The sequence below is a fragment of the Orbicella franksi genome, chromosome 6 (assembly GCF_964199315.1).
Source record: "Orbicella franksi chromosome 6, jaOrbFran1.1, whole genome shotgun sequence".
NCBI lineage: Eukaryota > Metazoa > Cnidaria > Anthozoa > Scleractinia > Merulinidae > Orbicella > Orbicella franksi.
This window is the reverse complement of record NC_138150.1, coordinates 23,704,145-23,716,883: the sequence shown is the minus strand read 5'-3', so window position 1 is coordinate 23,716,883 and position 12,739 is coordinate 23,704,145. Positions and strand designations below refer to the sequence as shown.

The window sequence follows — 12,739 nt, the reverse complement described above, 5'->3', positions numbered from 1 at the left end:
CATAATAAACTCAATTGACGCTCAAGTGCTGAACGACAAATATCTGTGCTTACTTCAGCGAAATAAACGTTGCCGGCGCAAATCACACTCGCGCGTGTTCAGGGCAAGTGATCAATAACTCTGAGATCCTGGGGTAGTTATTTAGGGGGAGGGGTGGGGGTGGAGCGAGAGACGGGGGAAAAATCAGCAAGGAAAAGTTGGAGAGACTCACTTTCTCTCTAACTTTTCTTTGTCGATTTTTTCCTTGTTGTTGCCCGCACGAACTCCCCCTGGGTGTCCGAGGATGAATCTGTTTACGTTTAGGGGAGGGCTAAGTATCACCTTGGCAAAAAGTTTTCTATAATTTCCTGAATGAGTCATTGATATAAATAGTTTTCCTTGTTTCTTTAGAGTCATACTGAAACAAACATTTGATAAATTATCCCGTGTTTTCTGTGGGCTGTTCTCTGAGTAAGAACTTGAGCGTTTGATAAATTTTCAGTCTGACATTTCACTGCTAAAATATGAAAGAGCAGGTAATTCCACCTTTCTTTCCCGCGCCGTAAGAGTTTACTTATAATGTTCTTATTTGCGATCGTTATCTCCGGGTTTGTCTTTACGCCAATATCTTTAACCCGGGCTTAAACCTGTTTCAGGTCAGTTCGAGTATGGAGTTCATGACGGGCCCATTTCTAGTCTTAATAAATTATTATTTACGCGTGGCAAGTTATTGCGTTACCGGTGTAGCTATTGGTAGGCTAGTCTGAATGGAACAAAGCTAAAATTGTGTAAAGCAGTGAATTTTTCCGAGAAATGATTAGCTCACGCAATTATTTGCCCCAAGCGTGACTATTAAATCGTCACTTCATGTTTTCCGGGAAACTATTCATTTGATATTCGAATTCTCAGAAGGCTTCCGCTCCGCCGCGCTTGTCTTTCAAAGAAATAAAGTCTTATTGAATTTCGCCGTTGTGTTAGTTCAGTAAACTTTCGCTTCCCCGAAATCAACAAGGCAAATGGTTCGAAGCAGCAGAGACAAGCCTCAGCAACACTGTCAAGAACCCGGGAAAGCGATGGAAAAAGATTATGTCAACATCATCACAGAGTTCTTCGCGCTCATCGTATTTTGACACCGCCGTAGCGACTTTACAGACAAGTGGGTTTTATTGGGGAGCCATAAACGCTAATCAATCAAAAACTTTATTGATGCACAAAAGAGTTGGAGCATTTCTTGTGCGGGCTAGCTCAGACCCTAAGCATTTATTCACGCTGAGCTTGAAGACAGAAGCAGGAGTGACGAATATAAGGATCGTCATGTGCGACGGCAAATTTTCGTTAGATCAAAACAATGGAACAATCACGCGGGCCCGTGCAAACCAGCAGGGTTCACCAAGGTTCGACTGTGTGGTAAAACTTGTGTTTTATTATATGCTGCTATCCTGGAGAACGTTGCGACAAAATTCTTCAAGTACAGGAACTCGTGATAGAGTCGCAGCTCACTTGTCACTTCTCTTGCCTCTCTACAAAGAAGTGTCCAGCCTACAGCATTTGTGTCGTAGAACGTTGAATCGCCTTGTAATTGGCGATGGGGTCCATGGTCTACCCATTCCTGCTAAACTAAAAGTGTACTTAAGAAGATACCAATATCCAGTATAACCAAGAGACGGGAATTATTTTATATTCAACTAAGTGCGATGTAATGAATTATTGGTGAAGTGCCATTTCCCCGAGTTATTACGAGTACATTTTCACGTACAAAGAGAGACCGTTTTTCCGAGAAAAATAGGTGGAGTGTATGCTACAAGAAGGTGTGTATCTTAAACAATATTTGTTCAAATTATAAATTAGTCCTTCCCGATGAGGGAACGTCGCTATATGTAGGCATGCATATTATCAAATTGTACAGCCTGTTTATAAAGTTATTTATTTCGAAAATAATTAAAAGTATATTTGTATTGACACTTGTGAAAGTTGATGCTACTGGTCAAAGAACATCCTTTTATTCCTAGAAACTAGAATAACGGTACGCTTGGCTTCAAATGTATCTGTAAGGCTGCGTCATGTGATTTTACCGTCAATATTTTCCCTTTTAAGTTGGGAATTAGTTATTACATAAGGTAAAATCATTCTCGACAGAAGAGTTCAATCGTTATGCAACCATAGCGCCAAACCTTTTGTTGTGAAAAACAGATTTAAAAAGATAGTTTATGATGCGAGAATTGAAGTGAAAGTAACAATTTATAAGGAACTACCTATATATAGTTACAGTCATCCTGTTGCACTTGGATGCGGAAAATTAAAACAGCTTAAGTGTTGATATTGTAAACTAAGGCAACAAGACGGACAGTTCATAATCGGAAGGAGTGTTGGCCGACATTTTGTTTCGTTTTGTTTAATTGAAGTGTTGACACACTTTCCACAAAACCAAACATTGAAGAGAAATCAATCATTGTGATGAATTTACTTATACTTGGGCACGCATTTTGATGCATCCGCTACCTATTGCGTGAAAGCGCCATCAAGCTGGTTTCAAATTTCCGCGTTCAGCAAGGAATGTGTTCCGGGGGAAATCCCCTAATTCCACGAAATGGAAAACGCGTACCACGGGGTATGGGGGGTATTCCCTGTTGTGCGCCATAGCGGGAGGCTTAAAGGGGTTCCTTTATTTATTCCGGAGGTATCTAAAGAGTAGACGAGGGATTTCTTGAGCAGAAGTATAGGGAAGGGTAGGGAAAGTGTCATTGGCTTTTTCAAATGATCTCGAGAACAAACGGACGCACCTAATGGATGAGCATCGAGTCACCGAAGTATTTTAAAGGTTTGCTCAATGCAGTGTTCCTACTATAGGTTATAGTTATAGCACTGTTTGAAACCAATGGCTATACCTGTGTGATTTGCTCGGCCTTACCGAACAGATGTATGTTGTATACTCGCCTTTGTTTGATTCGTTGCTGTCACGGTTTAGTTTTAAGTACGTGCGGGAAAAAATATTTCTCAGTTTTTGCGCATGATTACGTTTGATCTCAAAGTCGCTTCACATACTGTACTTGGATTTGCATTGTTTGTTTTGTACTTGGGATGCAGAGTTGTCTCGCGAAATGACCTGAATTGCAGCCCTTGCACCCTTCACAGGAGGTATTTTAAGGTGCCGCCAGCATTACACAATTAGCTTTAGCTCTGCTGAAATAAATTTTTATAATTAGTAAAGCTTTATGCAAGAAAATTATTTCGAGAGTTTCCTGATCTCGTGAAGTGCAAAACCAAAGAGTTTCAGCGAAACCCTGGGCTCGATTACCGCTGTACGGGACAGGAGCCGGCGGACCTTCGGGAACCAGGGGCTCGTTTCTCCAACGTCCCGAAAAGTTTTCGCACCCGGAAGGCCGCAGCAAAATCTCAAACCTTATGATTACAGAGCTGTTTTATTCACATATTCTTAATATAAACAGACGTTCCATTATGTACAAGAAGTTTCAGGCGTATACACCTCTCTATCTTTAAATACCGATTAACTCAGTAAAAATGGCTTTTCGGGCCCGAAAAGTTTCCGGGGCTTTCGATGAACAGGCCCCTGACCCGAGAGAGCAGTGGAAGTCAAGTCTAAGGAAGCGCGGAACTGAACGTCAAGTTAAGGCATACTCGATCCCGTGTTATAGCGATGTATAGGGCTGTGCCACCTTAAAGCGTATATGGGTTTCTAGATCTTTTGCCCTGAAATAGTTGTTAAAGGACTGCTAGACCGATATCACATGACCCAGAGATTAGACTCCTGTCTATCTTCAAACTGGCAAGCCAGCGATAAGATAGAAAACTGAGCAGCAAAGAAAAGTTATTTGATAACTTGTAATCAAATACAGTGTACAGGTTTTATGAAAGATCAAGTCAAAACTAATAAGGCACAAAATTTAGAGGTCATGTTTGAAAAGAGGAGCTGTTGAGACATGCATGTGGAACATACGGCGACGAGTGGAACGTCCACAGCACAAGACGCGGCAGTGAAAGAAGCTTTAAGCTCTTCAGTGTAATCTTTAAAACAATGCGTTTCCCTCTAGCCTTTCTAGTATTATTGCGCGTTGTTACAATCGTTGCGAACGGGAGAGTAAATCATCTTGCCAAAAGAAAACATTGATTTAAACATATGTGCATCTGTTTGCAACCTGTTTCTTGGCGAACAGACCGGGCTGTCAGTACAGTGCATCTGACGGTATTCAACAAACGAACGTGATGCTGTTTGTAAAGCCAAATGATCGCAGAAACAACAGCCAGTAAAAGTAAAAGTTATTCGTGTTTGGCAAACTACTTAGTTAAAAACTACTTAGTTATATAATTAGTATTCTTTCCAAGAGAGGACGGTTCGCCCTTCTGAAACCCAACCTAGGGAGGGTTTTTTCCTTTGCAGGTGAAATTTGTCTTTTTGGCACTAGAGTCGCATAATCCGTGTAGATTCATCTGCGGTCTTAATGCTAAGTCGAGGCAAACTATCATACGTATTAATTATTCATTTCCCCGTCAAAATATTTCGTCTTGGCGAATTTTTCGTTTTCTGACCTTCCTTCAACTGAAACCATATTAAACTATCTTGACGCCAACCTCGTTCCCAGGGTCTGTCATCGAGGTTGTCTTGACGCGTAATTCGTCAGATACCCATTATCATACACACGCACGGATTAAGACGCACTAAAGTTCATCTTGACGTATAATCCATCTTATGCCCGTCTTCTTGTACTGAGATGCCTAGCAAGACGCTAAACAAATCTTGCCAAAGTTCGTCCATCCAAAAGGATTTTGCTTCTCCAACCAGTTTTCGAGGGTCTAACATGAGCCTTTTCATCCCTCATTCCCCCAATAATTCTAGCTCAATCCCGCGCCATCCCGCCCCATTATCAGAATGTTTATCCCGATCCCTCCCTGGTAGAGCTCGAGGTGTGCGCAGTTCTCCGCGTAACGACCGTAACTTGTGATTTTCTGGGTTTTTTTTTTTTTCATCCCGCTTCGGCCGTCTATTTTAAAACTATCCCACATACTGTTCGTCAACTTGATGAGCAAATCCCGTTCGAATACCTGCCGAAAAATCTTCATCCCGTATCACGCCATGAAAATTTTTGTCATCCGGCACTCCGCCTCCATTTTCACTCTTACTCCGCATCCCGCCAAACTTATCGTTTTCGAACGTTCCGTGAGTATGGGGCTAGAAACTATAAAGAATACTGCAAAAGTCGGTCAAACAACGCGAGAGGTGTGAATACAATATTTCGGCCGGCCAACACCAGCCTTTTTCAGGTTTCACATTTTGTTATGACAGCACGCATGAAAACTATCCTAAAAAAAAAAAAATCCAGTACCTGTCCCGTTAATATTATAAATCAGTTTCACGAACAGGTCGAACGGTATCGACACTGGTGGAATATTTCAAACAGGTTTACGATCGTATCGATACAAGTCGTTTCGATACAAATGGAAGCCCGTCGATTATTCGAGATACATCTAAAGTCGATTCGATACAAACTGAAGTCGTTTCGTAGCAAAAAGAAAAAAATCAAGTTTGTCTGGAGGGCGGAACTTTTCCGCTAGCTGAATACATGTGCGCTGAGCTTCTGCTCTGAAACGACCCTGATTTGAAGAGAAATCAGACGTTACTCACGGTGAAGAAAATCGTCCACTACAAAAAAAAAAAAAAATTTAGTATCGCTTGACAATTCTAAACGTGGAAATTCTAAGATAATTTCAGACTGCCAGGTATCTTAAAGTTTTGTATTGACTTCAATTTGTATCGACCTAGATGTGTATCGAATCGACTTCGACTTGGATCGAAACGACTTTGTATCGAAACGAGCGGGCACCTTCACCGTTTTTTTTTTCCTATCTCGTTCGTTCGATTTTGTACCGGATTAGTCCAATGAGAGCGCGAGGCGGCTCTCCGGAAATCTCAACGCACTGTTAGTGGTTGATTGAAGTCATGAGACCTGTCGTGGCATGAACGGGTAGCTCACCAGTATTAAAATACAGATGTGGAAACTTGAGAGGTAAACTTGTGTTAGGCAATCCCTCGAAGGAGAGTAAAAATCCTGGGAGGGGGTACTTGGGTCAATCTTTGTTGGGTATGTGCCGCTGGCCTCTCAGAACCCCTACCCCATTATAGTGATATTCTATGGCCAATTATAGACCCCATCTTAGTCACTTTTGGGTAAATGTAATTTTCACGACCCCAACTTAGTCACTTTCTGTTTTTGCGTCTACCGTATAAATCCTTTTAACTAAGTCTTCCTAAAATGAATTGACACATTTAAATAAACTGAATGAAGAACACTTAACTTTGCAACTACACTATAAACATTCTGGTACATTTGCTTACCATAAACATTTACAAATATACCGTCATAAATAGTTGAAATGCAAACATTCTTCTTTAACGGTAACATTACACTAGCACTGACATCATAATAGCATTTTTGATGTGGATAAAAGCAATTTATAGAACTTTCAGATCATTTATATTTCGATTTGTCTTACCTTGTAGCACTGTCACCGGAGAGCCATGTGATGACACCAAAGGACGCTGGCGTGTTGGAGGTGGAATTAATGTTCCTGTCAATGTCACGTTTAAAGCAAACAAGTCCCAAGCAAAGGAGATCAAACGCTTATTACAGCAAAAGAAGATCCAAGTTATCTTAACTTCGATGGACGCAGAATAGCAATTAAATACCGTAACACGAATGTGGACTTTGTTCTGGACTATTGTGCAACTGGTTAATGTTTAAGTTGTGATTTCAAGGCCGGTGTCACAGTGATATGTGTATCCCCGTGATATGTGTATCCCCGCACACATATCACTAGTGATATGTGTATCCCCTCCAAAATGGCGACCAGTGATATGTGTATCCCCCACCCCCCTCCCCTCTACTTTAAAAAGCAATATCCTCCTTGAAAGTGCTCTCGTCGTCCGGTCGCTTACTGGACGAACGACTAACCCAAACAGGCTTCAGTAAAACACAAATCTCAATTTTTGTAGTTGAAAAAGTTTACGTATTTACTGCTGGAATTGTGTTCTTGATCCTAACTGGTTTTCTGCTAGCAGGATATAATGAATTTAAAGTTGAACACCAAATGGATCTAGATATATTTCAATTTGAGTTTCACGGCACCGGATTTCTAGGACGATATTAATTGCGCGGTGCATTCTCACCCCTCGAGTAACGCATATTCTCCACTGTTCATCGCCTTGTTTGCATCTGAATTATTCGTGGAGTGAAACACATATCACGGCTTCGACCCGATCGCCATAAAATGATTAGTGGCACTCGTGTATCCCCTGCACCCGCTTTTCAGTTCGACTTTTTGTAAGATATGTTAAGTCTCAAGCTGTATACATTGCTATACTGCGAATATTGCTAGCACGTTTCACAATATTCGACGTTTATTCTTCGGCAGTTAGCCTAGATTACGGCTGTCTTCAGGGGATACACATATCACTGCGCCATGTAATAATTAGTGATATGTGTATCCCCTGCATGCGGTCGGCGACGGTGTACAACCGAGGTCTGTGAAACTCCAGAAATCCCAAGCTATGAATAAATATTTCTAGCAAGCCAGTTTTGACAATGCAAATGTTATGGGCATTTTTCTTCTTGGGTAGAAAGCCAATATAACAGCTGTGTCCATGGGGATACACATATCACTAGTTCATGAAATAATCAGTGATATGTGTATCCCTTATTATCCTGTGCACGCGCGCACGCGTTTTTAGTGGAATTATCGAGTTTCAAACTTCAGTGAACCCAAGCCGTGTAAAAACGTCGAGTGCTAATATTGCCTGCAGTTTTGACAAGGTTGATGCGCTATATTATAACAGTTGTGTTCCTGGGGATACACATATCACTGCGCCATGAAATAATTAGTGATATGAATATCCCCTGCACGCGATTTCAGTTTAGATATTTAAACATTCGAGTTGCAAACTCCGCAAACCTCAACCTGGGTATAAACGTCGTAGCGAGTAAGCAGCCAGCACGTTTCGGCAATAATTGGCCATTTTCTTCGATCAGGTAGATAGCCAATCTAACGGCTGTGTTTAGGGGATACACACTGAGATCACTGCGCCATGAAATAATTAGTGATATGCGTATCCGCTGTTCGAGGTTTTAGTCAGATATACAATCGAGTCGGTTGGAACTCAACCAAACTCAAGAAATCCTAATCTGCTCCGTTGGGCGCGAATTCATTTCTGGTTTCTTCTACTCTTTACAGCGCTCGTCGGAACCTCGCAACCGAGTCGCCATTTTGTTCGTTGAATGTCCAGGCGCGTATCAGTGTTTTGTGTATCCCCACGGGGAATACACATATCACTAGTGATATGTGTGCGGGGATACACATATCACGGGGATACACATATCACTGTGACACCGGAAATGTAATGGGAGCCGTTTGTCAAATATTAAACAACAGCAATAAATACGGTAACATTTTTTTTCGGCGAATCTTTCCGTTTATAAATCACAACTTGCCAGAATTTTCTTACTCTCAAAATCCCGGAAAAGTGTGACCCCATTCTAGTCACCCTATAAAAAATGCTTGAAAAGGCGACCCCATTATAATCAGTCCAGTCGTGAAAATGCGACCCCATCCAGCGGCACATCCCCATTAGCCCATTTATAGGAAGTGCCGCCCCCCCCCCCGGGGGGTAAAAATAGATCGTTCTTCTGTTTTCATGATCACTTATCCTGGCAGATTTTTCTCTCCCCGGTGACTCTCTCGACAAGGGAAGGAAAGGTTGCTTCCAAACGCTTTCCAGTGGCGAAGAACGGAACCTCTCGAAAGCCTCGTGTGAACATAGCTTTCCCTAGTGCTAAGCAGGGTCAGCAGTAAGCAGTCTATTTTTCTACCTCACCAATCGTGGAAGAAAAGCGATGAATGCAAGATTGAGAGATATATTTCTTTTTGCCTGTTTAGTACGTCTGGCTATGCTTCTCTATACAAAGACGGTCAAAACAGGATTCCCAGAGGATTCCACATAAGTTTTCTCCTAGTACGTTTTTAGCTTCCATATTTAGCTATATGGGTCTATTGGCGATACGTGAGATGACTGAAAAACAAATCAAATTCAAATTCAACTGTTCAAATTCAAGCCCTGTAGAAAAACTCTAGCGGGCAAGTGGGTAAACGGCCTCGTTAAAGTGATAAGAATCGATTATTTTGAAGCATTCACGGGTTTTTTCATTATTTTTTTTCATGCGCGAGTGCTTTCCCTAATCGTTGCTTCCCGGTTATTTTGTGCAGCGAACAGCGGGGACTTGCGTGAATAGCATGATACTTCAGTTTAACAATATTCCGATATACCCTGCTTTCCAGGTGCCTGCTTTCTAAACCACGATTGGCCATGATTAAGGGGGTACGATACCCTAAAACATAGCGATGTTCATGAAAAATTCAATTTCTTGGAAATACAAGACTTAAGAATGGCTGACTGTTAGGATCGAGAAACGCCGGTCAACGACCCATTTGGCAAATCGCTCATATTTTGCCCAAGGATACCCTTCGGTGACCTAATTCTAAAAATCATATTATAAGGTTCCAGCGAATTTTTATTTTTCAGAAATTCGCGAAAATTTGAAAGCGCGATCAAAGTGCGGTTTTTGGTGTAATAAAATGACCGAAATAAGGTGCGAGGACGAAGCGCTGCTTAAGTCTTAAAATAAATTAAATTGACTTCAAACTTCACACAAATGTGGAACAACCACTCTAATTTATTCCTCGTTTTAAACTAATCTCAGATATGTTGATATAGGGGTTTTCCAAACCATTTTAAAAACACCTATGAAGCGTGTGAAAAATAACGGCAAAATATAGGTCATGTTTAGCAGCATAAAAATGCATCTGGTACCTCACTTTCCGATTATTTTACTTTACAGCCTTAAAATATCATTATTGAACATATACCATGCCAAGTTTCATGCTCGAACTCGCAGTATTTCCCTTTGAGAAAAACGAAAATCTATGTCAATGTGTTGGGCGCAAATAACACAACAATTATACAAGAACAATAGACAAATCAATTTCAAAAGCGAAAGTAAAAGGCTATCATTAATCAATCAATTCAATCAATTAAGCAATTCACTGCTATCAGTGGAAACATAATGTCCTCATAATGTCCAATACATAAAAACTGTTTTTAGACGTTTTCGATCTTTGTTTAATTTCCTGTCCGCCGTCATGTCTAGTTTGTCATCGCGTGTATTTCCTTAATGTAAACAACACTGTGAATGGTTCTCATACCAAACGCACAGAGGTTTCCTGGAACCTCGATGTTTTCGATTCACCAAAACGCTTTAAGTTCGTTAAGACACAATAATGGGTCAACTTGGAATGCTGTTTAGCATTAAGGACGTTAAAGGACTGTAAATTAATCGAGTTGAAATATCTTGAGGCAAATCAAAATCGCGCCCTTATTCTAATTGCTAAACAGCCGATCTCCGTTCAAGTTCAAGAAGTCGAGAGGTTAATTCGGCAATGTATCACCGGTACAACAACAAAATCAAACCGAGGTCATCAAAAGTGTAAGTTTAAAAGTGTAGTGGCAAGTTCGAAATAAATTTCGCCTATATAAATTGGAAACAAGAAGTGAAACGATCTGACCCGAAACAAATAAACGAAATATTAATACGACTAATTTAATCCGAAAATGTTGCAGAAAACATACCTAAAAGCCGTCGATTCCCCTCAATACCACTCCACATTGCCTTAAAGAGGCCAAGCTTTCAACGGTAAGAATCAAGGGCCTCATGAATCTGTTTTTATTATATCGGCAACCATGCTGCGTGGCTGATATTCGAGACTCAGTAAAAGTTGTCACAGAACCGTACGAGCAGCCCAGTCACGCTTTCACTGCTTTCGCGCAAATGTTCAACATTTCGCAATTGCAAGTTTAAAGTAGTGACAGTAGATTGAAATGCGCTTTTTAAGGCTGTTCTATCCAGGAGCAATTATTTCTTGTTCTTGAATGGCTTTTAGTTGTAGCTACAGTCGGGGAGGGGGGGGGGGGTACTCCCGGAAATTTCGAATATCTGTATGCCGTGGAAGATTAAGTGGTCTCTAGCTCTTAACGCCAACACTGAAACACCCGATGATTCTCGAAGTATCACAGGGATCACTAAGCAAAATAATTTTGAGTTTAGCTCCGCTGAGTCAGATACCTGTTGGCGCGCATATTGCATTTACCGTGGACAGGTGGAAAAACAGTTAAACCGGAAAAGCCTGTTGCACATTGTAATTCAGCGTTGTCCAACACGCAATCGGTCTGGTTGTAATGCTAATCGTATTTGATAGAATCTCAAGTTTTCTTTCGACACATACTCACGTACTGGGGTGGTGACATACTACTAGATGGGCGTGGTCGGGAGCCACGAGTCAAGTCAGTCAACTCGCAAAGCTCAACCGAGAAGAGTGATAGTGAACCACTGGTGGAAGGACTGCAGATTGTCCCTTCGCCTTACCCTAATAGGCCTCTGTGTTATTCTAATGAACTGATGCTGTTACAGTGATACTATTTAGCTTTGTGAACATGCCAATGGTCAGGGGTTTCTTTTGCAATTTAGTCAGACATCGCTCTTTGTTTATTTCTGCTGGAAGCCTCGTTCTCTGAAGGAGACTTCAGGTCATTTTGTAAAGAGGTACGAACACTGCGACCTTAACATCAGTGCCAGTATCAACGGGTGTGACCGAGGAAGCGTCTGCTGATGTTTCCATGGATAGTCACCATGCACGACAGGGTGTATTAATGCCTTCAAGGCAGCTGCATTCGTGTCTTTCATAGGCTGTCTACGTTAGAGAGGTACTTGTCACTGGAGAAATGTACTTCGTCCCTGGAGAGACATTCCCTTATGGACTTAGCGAAAATGTGCTACAAACCCTGCTTGGAGTAAGCGTTGGCGCTTAACTCAAAGCCACAGTAGGTCACCAAGAAGTCCTTGTTGCTTTAAAAGGGGGTTGGGCTCTGAGGGCAGTCAATGACAAGCAGCAATCGTATCTCATGGCAAAATCCCGCGTTGGTCAAACGACAGGCCGAAAGCTTGACGCCGAAATGGTGGCGCAGGAGATGCGCAGAGTCCGGGACCCTTATAATATTCGTCTTTTTCAGGTGCTAGTTTTTCTCTCACAAAGTGACGCTCTGCGGCAAAGTGATCCTGATGAGATGCATGTTCAGGCATCTGAAGAGGAGAGCAATTTTATTCAGGTAAAGGAAGTTGTAGAAATAGTTCAGCTCCAGCATCCTTTGGTATACGACCAGCAAGACCCCTGTGCCTTGGCGATGGAGGGTGGCCTAAAGAGCCTGAAACTGCCTATGCTACGGTGCGGGTGCGAAGACATGGGATTAGATATACCTCTCCCATTCGTGCGCGGAATAGCTCCATACTCAGCGCTTGTGAAGTATTTTACTAACAACTGCACTTGCCGGAAGTATTCTTAGGAACTGTCGATGTTCGAATTCTTCGGTATTGAGCAAACATCTCTTGCCGGGGGGGGGGGGAGGATCGTCAAATTTTTGTAGAGAGGGAGAGGGAGTAGAGGAGGGAGATCCTTTAGAGGAAAAACTAACGGCCGAATCGTCTCAACCTCGTTCCCAGCGAATTTGGGAACGAGAGGGTGGTAAGATGAGAGACTCTGGGAACGAGGTTGGAATCGTCACCCTTTCCAAATTCGCTGCAGCGATTAATTTGCCTTTATCAACTTAGAAACAGATGATCTAACGTACTTTTTCCGACACTGCGCG

General features: G+C 41.9%; 1 protein-coding gene across 1 annotated transcript; it reads left to right on the top strand.

Annotated features, from left to right (window-relative positions):
• Nucleotides 1-44: 44 nt before the first annotated feature.
• Nucleotides 45-6,747, top strand: LOC145490316 (suppressor of cytokine signaling 2-like). Its single transcript, XM_081469441.1, has 2 exons — nucleotides 45-2,797; nucleotides 6,494-6,747. The coding sequence occupies exon 1, from the start codon at nucleotides 1,066-1,068 to the stop codon at nucleotides 1,633-1,635; it is 570 nt and encodes a 189-aa protein (XP_081325567.1). The 5' UTR covers nucleotides 45-1,065; the 3' UTR covers nucleotides 1,636-2,797; nucleotides 6,494-6,747.
• Nucleotides 6,748-12,739: the final 5,992 nt, after the last annotated feature.